At 40.0% G+C, this 18,509-nt stretch overlaps 1 protein-coding gene across 5 annotated transcripts in view; it reads left to right on the forward strand.

Moving 5' to 3' along the window:
- The window catches only part of LOC140730224 (butyrophilin subfamily 1 member A1-like), an 89,823-nt gene that overhangs the window by 37,061 nt on the left and 34,253 nt on the right, over nt 1-18,509 (forward strand). For 2 of the 5 annotated variants that reach the window (XM_073050393.1, XM_073050389.1), the window contains exon 2: nt 4,130-4,191. In XM_073050393.1, the coding sequence (XP_072906494.1) occupies nt 4,130-4,191 (62 nt within the window). Of the gene's footprint in view, nt 1-752; nt 1,042-3,207; nt 3,310-4,129; nt 4,192-18,509 lie in introns of those variants that run through there. The other 3 variants (XM_073050390.1, XM_073050391.1, XM_073050392.1) reach the window with 3 other exon arrangements.

Raw genomic sequence — 18,509 nt, forward strand, 5'->3', positions numbered from 1 at the left:
ACCCCGTTTTTGCTCTAGTTAGGACGAGAAGTAGCGAGAGCTGAGTTATAGGAAATGGAACTGACGTGATTGAGAACAGCGCAGTGACTTACTATGTCATTCGTGCAAGTCTTAGTTCCGTCGCCATGGAGAGGCTAAGTGGGGTCATCAGAATTTTCTGAAATAATTCTGTTATTCAGTTATATTAATCTCTGAGATAAGTGGCATTTGTGTTTTGCTAGGGGCGTCGGTGTAGCAAAGTGAATACCTCTTGTTTGATTTCAAAGTTGTGCGTTCAAATCTCTTCTGATGCGGGTCTGAAAATACCCCTGCTCTTTGGGCGAAAGGGTCATCCAAATGTAACCCGTGGGACGAGTTATTTAAAGATCGGTGGTAGCAATGTCGCTATTGATAAACACGTCCGTCCAGCAAGCAGCCAGCAAGAAGTTTTACTGATTCAATTTTACGGCTAAAATATCGTATTCGACAGTCCGTCAAATTAAATATCGGCGAATTCAACCAGGTTTCTCCACTAAACCTGCCGATTTAAAATGTTTTTGCATGAATAAATGAGGGGGGGGGGGAGGTGCGTTGCAGTGAGTCCCGCCTCTTTCGTTCCATGGCCGTTATTGGTGGAAAGGGATGATTGCTGTTATGTGACCATTGGGGGCCGCACACAGCAAATGTGCTCCAATAGGATGAAAGAATGGCAAGTTGTTTCCGCCGAGCTTCGGATTGGCTATCTTGCCGTGAGCTCGAATGCAGCGTAATCGGGAGGGTCTATAGCCGCTGTTATTCGAGAACTGATGCACTGTAACCAGGAGGGGCCGAGTCACTGCTGTGTAACCACGATTGGGAAATCGATATATTGTAGCCGAGAAGAGTCGGAGTACCTCTAGTATAATCGGTATCACGGAACGGATGTACGAAAGCGGAAGAGCCGAGGCCACTACAGTGTAATTGGTATCGGAACGCATATGCTAAGCGGGCCGCTGTTCTGTGATCGGTAAAGTTAAAGGGGTTGTAGTCGCTCGGTTTCACAGCTCCTGCCGACTTCAGCGGGTAAGGACGTCAGCGAGACTTACTGATGAGTTCGCTCGTTTGCTGGTTTCTGATTTGTTTTCAAGCTGCGATGCCCGACACTGCGTGGTTGGCAGGGTGTGTCTGAACTGATGATTCATGCCAGTCTACCCCCACCGATCCCTACCACACCAACAAGTAACATTGGTTATTTGTTTAAAATCTCTTTCCAAATCTTTCATAAGATTTTTTTTGTCTGTTCAGAGCCTGCCATTTCCGTGCGTTGTCTGTTTTGCGATCTGTACGCCATCTTCTCTGGTATTTAAAATGATAGTAGGATGCTCGACACAAAATGCTGGAGGAACTCAGCAGACTACGCAGCATCTATGGAGAAGAGTACAGTCGACGTTTCCGGCATTTTGTGTGTGTTGCTCGAATTTCCGGCATCTGCAGATTTTCTCTTATTTGTGCAGGACAATACATCGGGGGTGCTGAGTATAGCACTTGGGCCATTGGTTTGCAATTATATAAGTCGTTTGATAAGATCACACTCGGAATTCGTTTACAGTTTTGGTCACCCTGTTACAGATAAGATGTGGTTGAACTGGGAAGAATGCAGAAAAGTTTCACAAAGATTCTGCCGGAATAGGGGTGGGGAGGGGGTGCTTTTTGAAGTGTTTGCAATTATGAGAGGTGCAGAGAAGGTGGATCCCTCAGGGTAGAGGAGTACAAAACGGGTGACGTAGGGGAGAGATACACAAGACCCTGAGGGCATTTTTTTCCCCACAATAGGCTGGCCTGTCAGAGGGAGTGATTGAGGCAGGTACGATTTCTGAAGAACATGAATAGGTACTTGATTCGGGAGTTTGAAGGATACTATTTAAATTGCAGGGCATTGGTACCAGGTATGTGGACACAGTGGTTGACATGAAAAATGTAAATAAGGTGGAAAGTGTACGGAAAGAAATATACAAGGATGCTACCGGGACTGAAGGACCTGAGTTATAAGAGAAGATTGGTTCGGGTGAAAAGTTTAAGGGGAACATGAGGGGAAGCTTTCTTCATTCAGAGGGTTGTGAGAGTGTGGAACAAGCTGCCAGTACAAGTGGTGTATACGAGCTTGATTTCAATGTTTAGGAGAAGTTTGGATAGCTACTAGGTGGAAGGGGGTATGGAGGCTATAGACACATTGCAGATTGATGGGAGTAGACATTTTAAATGGTTTGGATGGACTAGGTGGACCGAAGGGCCTGTTTTTGCACATTTCTATGTCTGACTGATACAGCAGAAGGACCCATATCCCTGAGGGATTCCAGAACAAGGAAGAGGTCAGGTTGCACAATTCATGCAATGTGCAAATCAGGAGTTCTCTTCCTCTCTACCTTCTAAGGGATTCAAAATGAATCAGTTTAGCCTTTGAGGCACTAATTGGTCCATTTTTGATCATCTAGCCATTCAGCACCAAAACAGGCCATTTGGCCCACAGAGTCTTCATGCATTTATGTTATTCCCACATTAATCAACTTAAAAAAAAATCTTCCCCAAATTCTCATTGCCCACACCTGATTCTGCAATTTACAGTGGGCATGATCTGCATGTCTATGGAATGGTGGGAGGAAACCATCACAGTTTAGGGTGAACATGTAAACCCCATAGAGATGAGACTGGAGGTCAGGGTTGACCCAGATCTTTACTGCTGTAAGACAGCAGCTGTGCTGTCTGGGCAGGGACTAAGGTCAAGGTGTGAATGTGGTCTCAGGCATTGGGAATTTTACCATTTGTTATCTTTGAGCACAATGATCAGCTGGCCTTCAAGTCCATTCTACCAGTTTGATGCATGGGGTTCCCAAAGGAACAGTTGGTCTGTGCTCATGGACTGAGGAAGATTAGGCATTCTTTCTTGGGAGAATCAAAAACCCATGCAGAAGGAGTCAATTTTAGAAAACCTAGCACATTTATTTTTCAACATAGTCCCCTCCTACATTTACATACTTAGTCTAGCGGTCATGGAGCATACAGATCCCATCTTTGTGGAAGTCGGTGTTTTGGACCTTCAGAAGTGGTCGACAGCACAGGTGATTGATAAGTTTGTGGCCTAAGGTAGAAGGAGATGAGTTATACAGCTCTCGTTACATGCACGTGCAGTTCAACTCTTTGAGTGACTATGCAAAAAGTTTGAAATTATTAACTCATTTCCTTCTACTTTAGGCCACAAACTTATTAATCACCCCGCTGTCGACCACTTCTGAAGGTCCGAGACGCCGACTTCTCCAAAGAAGGGATCCATATGCTCTACAACCGCTGGACTAAGTACGTAAATGTAGGAGGGGACTATGTTGAAATATAAATGTGCTAGGTTTTTAAAACTGACTCCTACTTTAGGCCACAAACTTATTAATCACCCCTTGTATATTAGGGGAAAATGCAGTATGAAGAATTCCTCTCCAGCCCTTTTAGGTTGAATGTCAACTTTTACTCCTCCTCGTCTCCGAAATAAACTGGTACCCTCCGTTCTGAGGTCACATGTGCCCCCTGGTGCTAGGCTCCCCCACTGTAGGAAACATGCCCTCCATATCCACTCTATCTCTGCCTTTACATGTTCGACAGGTTTGAATGAGATCTGCCCGCCCAGTCTTTTAAATTCCGAGTACAGGGGCCCAAGTCATTATCCACTGATCTGAGCCTTTTAATATTCAATAGATTTCAATGAGATTCTCACAGATTCTTCTAAACTCCAGTGCACTCCTTTCATTAACTCTTTCATTCCCAGGATCATTCTCGTGGACTTTCTCGGGACCCTCTCCAATACCAGCACATCATTGCTTAGATAAGGGGCCCAAAACTGCTTTCAATATTCCTAGTGTGGTCTGACCAATGCCTTATAAAACCTCAGCATTACATCTTTGTTTTTGTATTCTCGTCCATTCAAAGTGCAAATGAGGTGATCTGGTATGCTGACAGCAGTTGGATCTTGAATGAGCAATATTGAGTGTTCACATATTGGCTGTGTGGAGTATCCAACTGTCCTCCAATAGAGAAGCGCTGTACATTGTGACATGTAGACAAATTGTTTTGTATTTGTCTTTGAAGAAGATCCAATGCATGACTGCTGTTTTCTATTTCTCTTCAGAATGAATTGCCTGCTCTACTTGTCCGTTCTCCTGTTAGCTGCAGTTGAAATGACCACGGCAGGTAAATCATTACATTGTTTTCAGAATGTTACTATTTTTCATTTCCATTATCTGGTGAATGATTGGTTGTAATTGCTTCGAGAGGAAGATGTTACATTCAGTGTTGTAGGTTGTGTTCATTGAACACCTTACTGGTTATCTAACATCAAAGTCCACTTAGCAGTCACGTGCACAGGTGCAATGAAGAGGTCACTTGTAACAATTTCACAGGCACCTAGCATCATAAAAGCTGCACTGTCAATTAAAATACGTTGAATTTTCATGTAAAGTGATGAAAGTGGCCGGAGTGTTGCAAAATTGCACAAAATAAATTTCCTACTCCAGTTTTGTTGTCCTCCATTTAGTAATTCTGGCATCCTTTGGTGAAATAAATAACTTCTGCAGCTATTACAGGGCTACAGAGAGGAAACAGAATTGGTGCCTCAAATCATAAATCATCATGAATCTTTATAAGACCATAAGATAAAGGAGCAGAAGAATTAGGCCATTTGGCCCAACAGTAAAGGGTCTCAGCCCGAAATGTCGACTGTTTACTTTTTTCCATAGATGCTGCCAACTGCTGAGGTCTGTCAGCATTTTGTGCAAGTTGTTACATATAAAGATGCAGATGCTAATTTGAAATGAAAACTTGATGCTTATACCAGCCTCTGTCAGGATGCCCCTAGGAGTGAACAAAAACAAGTTAATATCTGCACCTTAACACCTTTGATCATTATCAAGCTGCTAAAGCTGTTGCCTTGCCCTACTGGAGGTCCAGGTTGGACTCTGATTTCAGTTGCTGTCTGTTGGAAGCGTACTCTGCTTACATGGAGTTCCTTCAGACTGATGGCCTTTAATCAGGACTGAGAAATTTAAAATCAAATGTGGCAGAGGAGAAGAGGTTTCAAAGGGAAGTTCATTGATAGGGTGGTGGCGGAGAAATATTGAATGATATGGGTGGTGGTGGGTAACTGCTGAGGATTTGTTAATGGTAGAGATGTAAATTGAGCTCAATAAAGGAACAAAAGAGTAGGAAATAATGTGGGCAAACACAAGGAAATCTGCAGATGCTGGAAATTCAAACAACAACACACACAAAATGCTGGTAGAACACAGCAGGCCAGGCAGCATCTATAGGGAGAAGCGCTGTCGACGTTTTGGGCCGAGACCCTTCGTCAGGACATCTGGATAAGACCAAAGCTCAGCCCATCAAGTCTGTTCTGCTATTAGTCATACAGAAATACAACACAGAAACAGGCCCTTTGGCCTATCTAGTCCATGCTAAAACCATTTAAACTGCCTACTCCCAGCAACCTGCACAGTAGCTTGGACCATGGCCTTCCATATTCCTGCTATCCATGTACCTACCCAAACTTTTCTTAAATGTGCAAATTGAGCTTGCATGCACTATTTGTGCTGGCAGCTCTTTCCGCACTTTCTTGATCTTCTGAGTGAAGAAGCTTCCCCTGATGTTCCCCTTAAACTTCACACATTTCACCCTCAACCCATGACCTCTGGTTGTAATCCCACACAACCTCAGTGAAAAAAGCCTGCTTGCATTTCCCCTGACTGTACCCTTCATAATTTTGTATACCTCTATCAAATCTCCACTCAGTCTTCTATTTTCTAAATACAGTCCTAACCTATTCAATCTTTACTCATAACTCATGTCCTCCAGACCTGGCAGCATCTTAGTAAATCTACCTGTGTTTATTTAACTATCCCTCTCAACATCTTTCTCCTGTTCTTCTCCCCATTTCCTTACTAATCAACCTCCACTTTAAATATAAAGACTTGGCCTTGTTGCACTTGTGGCAATGAATTCCACAAATTCACCACCCTTTGGCAAAAGAAGTTCATGCTCACCTGTTCTCAAGGGACATCCTATTCCGACGCTGTTCCCTCTGATGCTATACTCCACAACTGTAGAAAATGTCCTCTCCACATCTGTTCAATCTAAGTCGTTCAATATTCAACAGGTTTCAGTGAGATCCCCTTCATTCTTCTAAGCTCCAGTTGGTACAGGCCCTCATAAATTAACCCTTGCATTCTCGAGGTTCTCATGCACCAACTCTGGATCGTCTCCAACACCAGTACATCCTTACTTCAATCGGGCTTGAACTCAGAATAAGACCATAAGTCATATGAATTAGGTCATTCAGCCCATCGAGTTTCCCAGCCATTCCATCACGGCTGATTCCAGATCCCTCTTGACCCCCTACACATGCCTTCTCAGCATATTCTTTGATGCTCTGACCAATAAGGAAGCTATCAACTTCCACCTTAAATATACCCACGGACTTGGCCTCCACTGGAGTCTGACAGAGCATTCCATAGATTCATCATTCTGGCTAAAAGAAAATTCTTCCTTACCTCCTTTTTTTAAAAGGTCGCCCCCTGGATTTTTGAGGTTGCTAGTTCTAGGTACCCCCCACCATAGGAAACATCGTCTCCACATCCACCCTATCCAGTACTTTCAACATTCGGTAGGCTTCAATGAGATTCTCTCCCCCCCCCCCCCCCCCCGCCCACATTCTTCTAAATTCTAGTGAGTATAGGCCCAAAGCTGCTAAAACTCCTCATATGTTAACCCCTTCATTCCCAGAATCATCCTCATAAACCTCTGGACTCTCTCTAATAACAACATATCCTTCCTGAGATATGGGTCTGAAAACTATTGTCAATATTCAAGTAAGGCCTGACTAGTGTCTTATAAAGCCTCAGCATTGTCTCCTTGCTGTTATATCCTTTTCTGCTTCAAATAAATGCCAACATTATTTACCTGGGAGTCTTGCATGAGGGCTCCTAAGTCCCTCTGCACCTCTGATGTTTGAACCTTCTAAATGTTTAGATAATAGTTTGCACTATTGTTCCATTTACCAAAATGCATTATCATATATATCCCAACACTGTATTCCATCTGCCACGTGTTTGCCCATTCTTCCAATTTGTCTAAGACCTGCTGAGATTGCATTGCTTCCTCAGCACTACCTGTCTGTTCACCTCTTTGAATCATCTGTAAACTTTGCCACAAAATCATCAATTCCATTATCCAAATCATTGACAATGAAAAGCAGCAGTCCCAATTCTGACCCTTGAGAAGCACCACTCGTCACTGGTAGCTGAATGGAAAAGGCCCCCTTTATTCCCATTTGCTGCCTCTCACCTGTCAGCTTTTCCTCTATCCATGCCAGTATCTTTCTTTTAACACCATAAGATTTTATCTTGTTAAGCAGCCTCGAGTGGCACCTGATCAAATAGCTTCTGAAAATCCTATTAAATGACATCTCACAATACTCCAAGTGCATGCCTTATAAAGCTTGGATAGTATATTCTTGCTTTTATATTATTGTCATCTTGAAATGAAAGCTACCTTTATATTTGCCTTCTTTACCACCAACTCAACCTGCAAGTTAATCTTTAAGGAATCCTGTACAAGAACTCCAATGTCCCTCTGCACCTCTGATTTCTAAATTTATTCCCTGTTTAGAAAATAATCTATGCCTTTATTCCTTCTACCAAAGTGCACCACTATACACTTCCTTATGCTATCTGCCACTTCTTTGCCCACTGTCCTAATCTGTCCAAGTCCTTTTGCAGATTCCGTGCTTCTTCAACGTGACCTGCCCTTCCACCTATCTTTGCATCATTCACAAGCATTGCTGCAAAGCCATCAATGACGTCATTCAAATCATTGTCATAGAATGTGCAAAAGCTTAATTTAGAATTTCCAGATATCATTGGGTGAGATTCAAACTTGTCTGACTCAGTAGCCCAGAGATTGTGGCTGTGGGTTCAGTAACATAATCGCTGTGCTACCCCGTGGAGGGAATTTGACCATATGCAAGAATAAGTGATTTATTTTCAGCAAACAATTGGCTGGATCTGTGAAGAGAGAAAAACTGAGTTAATGCTGTAAGTTAGCTATTCATTAGAAGCTGAAATCAGTATTTCATCTTTTATTCTGGTGTCTGTCTTTGACCTCTTGCGCTGCTGTGATGAAGTTCAATGTAAGCTTGAGGAACAACAGCATCTTCCAACCTGGCACATCTTGTCCCATGCTTTATGATTATTCGCCTATCCAGTTTGTGCAGGAAGATTCAAGATTATTTATTTCCATTCTTCAGTACGAGTGTAAAGGAGAACAAAATTATTGTTATTGTGGATCCAATAACAATAAAAAAAGACAAAAGAAAAGCCAAAATAAATGTAATTATAAAAGTAATAGAACATAGAACTTAGAAATTCACTGCACATTACAGGCCCTTTGGCCCACAATATTGTGCCGACTATGTAACATACTCTATCTAGAAACTGCCTAGAATTTCTCTACCACATAGCCCTCTGTTTTTTCTAATCTCCATGTACCAATCTAAGAGTCTCTTAAAAGACCCTGTTGTATCTACCTCTACCACCATTGCTGGCAGTGCATTCCACACACCCACCACTCTCTGTGTGGAAAAACCTAATCCCTGATATCCCCTATGTACCTACTTCCACGACTCTTAAAACTGTGCCCCCTCATGTTAGCCATTTCAGCCCTGAGAAAAGTGCCTTTGGCTGACAAAAATGATCAATAATGTAAAAGTAACTGAGTGTGGCTGTTACTTGTACAATGTGGCTCATTCTAATGCAAGGTCATCAGCATGAAGTATTCATTCTATTTTGTTCCTGCGTTACTGCGTGACCTACAGATATACTGAATTTTTAGTTTCAGTACTAATAAATTGTCCATTCTGTGTTTGTTGCCTGCATTCAGTTCTGAAGTTTTCTATTATATTTGCCACATAATAGCATAATCATGAATTCATAGCGTCTGACCTGTTTTCATTTTCTAAGTCATTGAGTACATTTGAAGTTGAGGTTGATAGGTTCTTGATTAGTATGTTATGCAGAGAAAGCAGGAGAAAGGAGCTGAGAGGGGATAATAAATTAGTCATGATAGAGTAGGGGAGAAAACTTGATGGGTGGAATGCCTGATTTTGCTCTTCTGTCTTATGGTCTAAAGAGAAACACTAAAAGATTCTCAACTGGTGCAATATGAAAATTGATCAGTAACAACATTGCATTTGCTCACAAAATTAGAAATCACCATAACCCAATGGATTTCTTCTTCCTTCCCTGTTTGGTTTAACTACTTCTCTCTCCCCTTACTGTGCAATACCTTACAGTCAGGGTTTTTTTCACTTGGCTGAAAGTGACCTTTCATTCTTGCCAGTTGTGCGTCATGTTACAGCTAGCTAATAAGAAATCACAATCCAGAGTTAATAAAAGCCTGATAAATATCTTGCACTGTTCTAGTCTGTGCCAGGGTCACTTGTCTGAATACTTGAGAAGCATAGAAAAATAATAACAATTGCACCAAACAGCAGATAACTTTGTTTAATTGACATTTTTGTTGAGGTTAGATTATTAGACCAGTCTGTAACAATGGAAGGATAATCATCAGCCCTGTTTAGAGTCACTGTGCCAAGGTTTTTCATGTGCAACATAATTTAAAACTGACGATCTCTTAGACACAGTAAGTTGCTGTGTACTGTATGTTACGTATTCAGGCAACAATAAATATAGATGAGATAGGCAAGGGTTTTTATAACAAATAACACGTTTATTAAACACTGAAACAAACCCCCTCAAAAGTAAACAAACCCAAACGTAACCCGAAACCAGCTGCTGTGCGACACATTCACAGTTCTTAATAGCGCTGCATGTTCATACAGTCTTTAAAGCGGTATTGAAAAAAAAGTCTTTAAAACGGTATTGAAAATAAAACAGTTCTTTAAAGCGGTATGCCGAAAGTAAACAGTTCTTTAGAGCGATATGCCGAAAGTTCAAAAGCTCACAGTACTTTTAAAAGGAGAGGCTTTTTAAGGCGATGTAAATTGTCTTCCACGTCGATGTCCTTCGATTCCCCGGCGTCGAACTTTCCCACGAAGAATTTTATAAAATATAACGGCTTAAAGGTACTGACCTTCCTTCCACACTATTCTCAATCTCCCGCTATTTCCAGCGGAGACTAACACGAGAATAGTAAACGAAATCCTTCCGAATGAGGATCAAACAAGGTCGAACTTTTCCACCTTCGAAAATCGGTTCTCCTCGATTTTTACCTTCCAAACTTTTCTTCACTCTCCACCAGCAAAGAAACCGTTAGCAGTGACCTTTTAAACTTTAGGCATTATATAGAACTTCATTTTTAACTAAACTGCGTCATCACATTAAATCACGCAGGGACATGAAGTCATCTTGGCAAATTCCGCCACGAACTGCCCCACCTGACAGGGTGGGTCTTCCTTTTATACCCTGTAGAAAAAATCTGTCACATGACCTCTACTGGCGGGAAAATGACATCACTCCACCATCACAAAACCATTACCTCATGTCCAGTATAACTTCAACCCCAGTCACGTGACAAGGGTACCACTGTCACGTGTCACGGGTACGTAACACCTCCCTCCAAAAAAAACATTTTTGGTCTGACAAGAACAAAAATTTTAACAATCACTTACAAGAAAAACAAATGTATAAATTATATAACATACAAAATATACAATACAGTAGGAGTGTTACAATAAAAAAAAACCACTCCAAATAAAAAAAATATTACATTGTACATTCAACATCGAGATAGACAATCAGCAACCACATTATCTTTACCTTTAATATGAGTTATCACAATATTGTACTCTTGTAATATCAAACTCCAATTTAACAATCTTCTGTTTTTGTTTTTCATCTTACTCAGAAAAACTAACGGATTATGATCAGTGTAAACAATAAGTGGTTTTTGAGTTGTACCTCAAAATATTCCAAAGCCAAAACAAGAGATAACAATTCTTTCTCTATTGTTGAATAGTTTCTTTGATGCTTATTAAATTTCTTAGAAAAGTAAGCTACTGGATGATCAACTTCATCACCCTCATTCCTTTGCATCAATACTGCTCCCGCAGCTTCATCACTAGCATCTACAGCTAATGAAAAAGGTTTTTCAAAGTCAGGTGCCTTAAGCACAGGTTGTTGACATATCATTGTTTTCAATTTTTCAAATGCTTCCTGACATGGCACTGTCCACACAAACTTTACATTCTTCTGCAGAAGATTAGTTAATGGAAGGGCAACATTAGCAAAATTCTTACAAAATTTTCGATAATATCCTACCATTCCCAAAAACCTTCTGAGAGTTTTTTTCCCCGTCGGAGTGGGAATCTCTAAAATTGCCTGAACAGGAGCTACCTTACCTTGACCTACAACATAACCAAGGTAAGTCACAGTGGCATGTCCAAATTCACTCTTGGCTAAATTAATAGTCAAGTTAGCTTTTGAAAGCTTTTCAAACAATTTCTCCACCGCAATTATGTGTGCTTCCCAAGTATCATTTCCTGTCACTAAATCATCAATATAAGCATCAGTATCTTTCAATCCCTGAATCACAGAATTAATCATCCTCTGGAAAGTACCTGGGGCATTCTTCATCCCAAATGGAAGAACATTATACTCATATAACCCAGATGGAGTTAAAAATGCAGAAATCTCTCTACCTCTGTCCGTTAATGGAACACACCAATACCCTTTCAATAAATCAATCTTTGTAAGGAACTTTGCTTTCCCAACTTTATCTACACAATCATCTACTCTAGGAATTGGATATGCATCTGTTTTTGTTACAGCATTCACCTTCCTATAGTCCGTACAAAACCGAATACTACCATCAGGTTTTGGCACCATAACACATGGCGAACTCCAATTCGAGTTAGAATGTCTAATAATATCATTCTCTAACATGTATTCAATTTCTTTCTCAGCAAGTTCACATTTTTCCATGTTCATCCTATATGGATGTTGTTTAATAGGTTTGGCATCTCCAACATCTACATCATGTGAAGCTATAGTAGTCCTTCTCGGAACATCTGGAAACAAATCCTTATACTTAAAAATCAATTCCTTCATCTGTTGTTTCTGCTCTAACTGTAAATGTGCTAATTTCTCATCCATATTTTCCAAAATGGTCGAATTAGGTAACCTAACAGAAACAATGTTAGATTTAGAATGAAAGTCAGATGAATCATCTATCATGTTCCCAGTTAAATCAAACTCATTCTCACTAACCACAACAGTCACAGTATCAGATTGTTTCTCAAAATATGGTTTAATCATATTTATGTGGCAAAGTTGTGTTGACCTTCTGCGATCTGGAGTTTTTATTACGTAATCCACATCATTGATTCTAGACACAGTTTCATAAGGACCATGAAATCTAGCTTGTAAAGGATTTGTCTGCACTGGGAAAAGAACCAACACCTTATCTCCAGGCTTAAACATCCTCATCCTAGCTTCTTTATCATACCAAGTTTTCATTTTCTCCTGAGCCAACTTTAAATTTTCCTTGGCTAAACTACAAGCTTTATGTAACCTGTCCTTAAATTTCAAAACATAGTCCAACAAACTAGTATGCACTTCCTTACTAATCCACTGTTCCTTCAATAAAGCTAAAGGTCCTCTAATTCTATGCCCAAACACAAGTTCAAATGGACTAAAACCTAAAGATTCCTGTACCGATTCCCTTACTGCAAATAAAAGTAAGTTTATACTCTCATCCCAGTCACTTTCATTTTCCACACAATATGTCCTAATCATATTCTTGAGAGTAGAATGAAACCTCTCCAAGGCACCTTGCGATTCTGGATGGTATGCAGACGAAGTGATTTGCTTAGCTCCCAATTTATAAACTATCTGTTGAAACAATCCAGACATAAAATTACTACCTTGATCAGTTTGTATTTCCTTAGGCAATCCAAAATAAGTAAAGAATTTTATAAGAGCCTTCGTCACAGTTTTAGCTTTTATATTCCTAAGTGGTACTGCCTCTGGAAACCTAGACGAAGTACACATGATAGTCAACAAATACTGATAACCAGTTTTTGTCTTTGGTAATGGACCAACACAATCTACAATAACTTTAGAAAACGGTTCACCAAATGCTAGAATAGGTTGTAATGGAGCTACTGGTGTAACCTGATTTGGTTTACCCACAATTTGACAAGTATGGCACGTCTTACAAAACATCGCCACATCTTTTCTTAAACCAGGCCAGTAAAAATGTTTTAAAATCTTGTCCACAGTTTTCCTTACCCCTTGATGTCCACCTAAAGGCACACTATGAGCTAAAGTCAAAATCTCATTCCGATAAACTTTAGGAACAACTACCTGATAAACAACATTCCATTCCTCACTTGAAGGAATTGTAGGCGACCTCCACTTCCTCATCAACACTCCTTTTTCCAAGTAATATCCTACTGACACCTTCTCAATTTCACTACCTAGTAAAGCTTGTTCCCTTAATTTTACAATCTCAGGATCTCTATTCTGCTCTGCTATCATCTCTTTCCGAGACAGAGATAAATCTTCATAGTCAGACTTACTCCCAGAATCTTGTTCAAACAACGAAGGTAAGAAAGTCTCTGACACATCCTCAAAACTCGAATCCTGAGTCGAACAGTCATGAGTAACAACCTCATTCTGCACATCAATTTTTTTAGCCATAGCTCTAGTCACAACACAGGAAGAATCTGTGTTAGAATTCAGCTCTGGTTCCTCTGATTTCATTGTCAAATGCACTTCAGGAAAAACTTGTCCACCTGCCAAGTCATTACCTAACAATAAAGAAATACCCTTCACAGGTAAGCTATGCTGTAGTCCTACTTTAACAAATCCTGTAACTAACCCTGACTTTAAATTTACTTTATGTAAATGTACAGGCATAAAATCACTTCCAACACCTCTTATGTAATTTACCTCACCAGTATCACTCTCTTCATTAAACTTCAACACACTATCTAACATCAGTGATTGAGAAGCTCCAGTATCCCTAAGCATTTTTATTGGCACCAGAGTAGATCCTTCTTTCAAGGATACAAACCCTTCAGTTATAAAATGATCATATCCCTTTCTAACTTGGTCAGACTCTAACAAATCCTCATTTGTGTTTACCAAACCCTGTAACTTTACAGGTGCTTCAGTATGTTGCACACAAGCATCTGGAACTGCTTCCTTCTCTTTCTTTTTCAATTTGAAACAGTTAGCTATTACATGGCCAGGCTTCTTACAATAGTTACAAATAAGACCAAACTGTCTTTCCTTCACAGGTTTTCCTTCCTCCTTACCTCTCTCATTAACCTCTGATTTAATTTCTAATTTACCTGGAGTCTCCATATTATTTTTCCTCTTGAAAATTCTACTCTGAGGAAATTTATTCTTATGGATTAAAACATACTCATCAGCTAATCTAGCACAGTCCTGCAATTTATCAGTATCCCTCTCATTTAAGTAGGTCCTTACTTCAACAGGAATGCTTCTTTTAAATTCCTCCATTAAAATCAGCTCTCTCAATGTATCATAGTCCCCATTTACATTTTTAGAAGAAACCCATCTCTCAAAACACATAGCTTTATCATAGGCAAATTCCACATAAGTCTTTTCCACAGACTTCTTCAAACTCCTGAATCTTTCTCTATATGCTTCTGAGACCAATTTGTATGCTTTGAGAATATTCGTTTTCACAATATCATAATCTAATGCTTGCGCAGCAGTTAAAGCTGTGTAAACTTGTTGTGCCTTGCCTTTAATCACACTCTGTAACAACACTGACCATTTATCTTTCGGCCACTCTGACATCCGAGCAATAGTTTCAAAATGTTGAAAATATCTTTCCACTTCTGTTTCACTAAATGGAGGGATCAATTTAATTTCTTGGCTAGCAACAAACGGTTTTTTAGAATCAGAAGACTGATTCTCAGACCTTAAATTCTCCATCGCATATTTAAACTCTCTCTTTTTCTGGTCAGATTCCAATTTAGATAGATAGATAGATAGATAGATAGATACTTTATTCATCCCCATGGGGAAATTCAACATTTTTTCCAATGTCCCATACACTTGTTTGTACATACAATACTTAACTCAGTAATAATATGATATGCATCTAAATCACTAACTCAAAAAGCATTAATAATAGCTTTAAAAAAAAAAAGTTCTTAAGTCCTGGCAGTTGAATTGTAAAGCCTAATGGCATTGGGGAGTATAACGCTCCAACTCTGCTTTACTTTGTTCCAACCTCATTTGTTCAATTTGCAACTGCATCTCCAGATTACTTATTGGAAACGATTCTAAAATCGATTCATCAAAATCACCCGAAGCCACAAAATGTGATGCGATTTTTCTCTGTATTACAGCTTTTGATGTAGTCGCCAAAATACCTTTAAGTTGCAATCTCTTAGCAATCTCAGATACTTCAGTTTTTTTCGCCTTCGCTAACAAATCCGCGTCTGGCGAATCCAGAAACTCATCAATATTCATCGTTGCCGAATACCACTCACAAGCCAATCAAACAAAAAAAACCGAGCAATCCCCGTTACCAAAACACCGATTCAAAATTCAAAAAACATTTTTTACTCAAACGATTCAATCCCGGACGAGCCCCCATAATTAATGTTACGTATTCAGGCAACAATAAATATAGATGAGATAGGCAAGGGTTTTTATAACAAATAACACGTTTATTAAACACTGAAACAAACCCCCTCAAAAGTAAACAAACCCAAACGTAACCCGAAACCAGCTGCTGTGCGACACATTCACAGTTCTTAATAGCGCTGCATGTTCATACAGTCTTTAAAGCGGTATTGAAAAAAAACAGTCTTTAAAACGGTATTGAAAATAAAACAGTTCTTTAAAGCGGTATGCTGAAAGTAAACATTTCTTTAGAGCGATATGCCGAAAGTTCAAAAGCTCACAGTACTTTTAAAAGGAGAGGCTTTTTAAGGCGATGTAAATTGTCTTCCACGTCGATGTCCTTCGATTCCCCGGCGTCGAACTTTCCCACGAAGAATTTTATAAAATATAACGGCTTAAAGGTACTGACCTTCCTTCCACACTATTCTCAATCTCCCGCTATTTCCAGCGGAGACTAACACGAGAATAGTAAACGAAATCCTTCCGAATGAGGATCAAACAAGGTCGAACTTTTCCACCTTCGAAAATCGGTTCTCCTCGATTTTTACCTTCCAAACTTTTCTTCACTCTCCACCAGCAAAGAAACCGTTAGCAGTGACCTTTTAAACTTTAGGCATTATATAGAACTTCATTTTTAACTAAACTGCGTCATCACATTAAATCACGCAGGGACATGAAGTCATCTTGGCAAATTCCGCCACGAACTGCCCCACCTGACAGGGTGGGTCTTCCTTTTATACCCTGTAGAAAAAACCTGTCACATGACCTCTACTGGCGGGAAAATGACATCACTCCACCATCACAAAACCATTACCTCATGTCCAGTATAACTTCAACCCCAGTCACGTGACAAGGGTACCACTGTCACGTGTCACGGGTACGTAACATGTTCATTATGTGTCAATCGTATGATGTGGGCAGTCATGGTCTTTCCATGACCATGATTGTAATGGGCTGCCGGCAACGGTGGTGGAGGCGGATACGATAGGGTCTTTTAAGAGACATTTAGATAGGTACATGGAGATTAGTAAAATAGAGGGCTATAGGTAAGTCTAGTAATTTCTAAGGTAGGGACATGTTCAGTACAACTTTGTGGGATGAAGGGCCTGTATTGTGCTGTAGGTTTTCAATGTTTCTATCTGGGAGCTTTTATGAAGGAACATGCCTTCTTGAAAGCTAGGGGTTATGAGTGGGATCCTAAATTAAACTTTTCATCAGTATTCACCAGGAGGAGGATGGAGGGTTAGGGGAGTGGAAGATTTGGGTAGAGTTAATGAGAATATTGAGAATGGGGTAGGATTAGTGCAGATGGGCGGTGGATGTTTGACACAGACTTGGTGGGTTGAAGGGCCTGTTTCTATGGTCTATCGCTCTGTCTCAAATTTTTCTACTGAAATGGTTTACCATTGTATTCAGGGCAGTTTCTATACAAGACAGATAACCCCAGCCATTAGAGATTGTCTGCCTGGTGTCAGTGGTTGCATAACTATGTGAAGCTATGGGAGCAAGTGATGGATGGTCATATAAGTTGCTGGTGCATATCACAAGTCCCAGTTATGGGGTTGATGATTATCCTTCCATTGTTACAGACTGATCTAATAATCTAACCTCGACTAAAATCATCAACTAAGCAAAAATATCTGCTGTTTGGTGTAATTGTTGTTGTTATCTTTTTATGCCTAAAGGAGATGTGAGGCTGAAGACCTAATAGAGAGTCTCAGTTAAGGTCTCCAGCCTTGCATCTCCAACAATTTCCTTAACAGATGCAGCTTTGACCTGTTTGCTTTTTTTCTTAATTTTGGATAGTACTTGAAATTAATTATTTGAGTTTATTTTCATAAAAATGAAATTGTTTAATACTTTTAGAAATTTTTGCCAGTTGCACGAGAATTCCAGATGCATAGACACTAAATGTAGAAGTGTTTGTAGTCTTTAATTTTATGGTATTTTCATCAATACCCTGGCCAACTAATATCAGTGTGAGGAAAAGAGATCACATATGTCGTACCTTACAATGAAAAGGGAGGAGTGAGGAGAACAATGATAATGTATAGGAAAAGACAGTGAGAGCGCAAATGACGTGCATGATGTCACTAGCTGAGAGGGGAGGATCAAACACAATACAATGCAGGAATAGGGCCATTTCCGCAATATCTGTGCCAGCCATAATATCAAATTAAACTCATCCCATCTGCCTGCACATGGTCTATATCCCTGTGTTCCTCCCTGTTCACTTGTCTGCCTACATATTCCTTAATCTGCTTCTTTCACTTACCTGTGCAGCACCTACCACTTGTTCTTTAAAATCCCTTTCACCTTAAAGCTATGCCCTCTGCTGTTTGACATTTCCAACTGGGTAAGAACAATGTCTGTCTGTACCTTTTATGTACCTATATCAGAGGAAACAACTCAAGTTTGCCTAATTTGTAGACGATACTCTTCAACACCTCCACAATCTGAAATGCACACAATAATTCAAATACTTTGCTAAGTCCATGTGTATGTTGTCAAATTTCCCCCTCTCCTCATTTATCTTCATTACTTCCTCACTGGCCTGTAATTTGCACAATTGCCCCTATACTCTTTTTGGGACAACATTGGCTACTCTCCAGTCTTGGGTCTTGCTGGGCTATAGAGGATCCAAAAATCTGTCAAAGCCTCTCTCATTAACCTGGGATAGATTCCGTCAGGTCCTGGGCACTTATCCACCTTAATGTTCCCAAGAAGCCCAAAACCACCACTTTGATCTCAAAATGCTCTAACATATGAGTATACCCCACACTGATTACACTATAAAAACACAAAATGACGGCATCTATGGGAGGAGGTAGT

This window comes from Hemitrygon akajei, chromosome 7 (genome assembly GCF_048418815.1).
Source record: "Hemitrygon akajei chromosome 7, sHemAka1.3, whole genome shotgun sequence".
In the NCBI taxonomy this organism is placed as follows: domain Eukaryota; kingdom Metazoa; phylum Chordata; class Chondrichthyes; order Myliobatiformes; family Dasyatidae; genus Hemitrygon; species Hemitrygon akajei.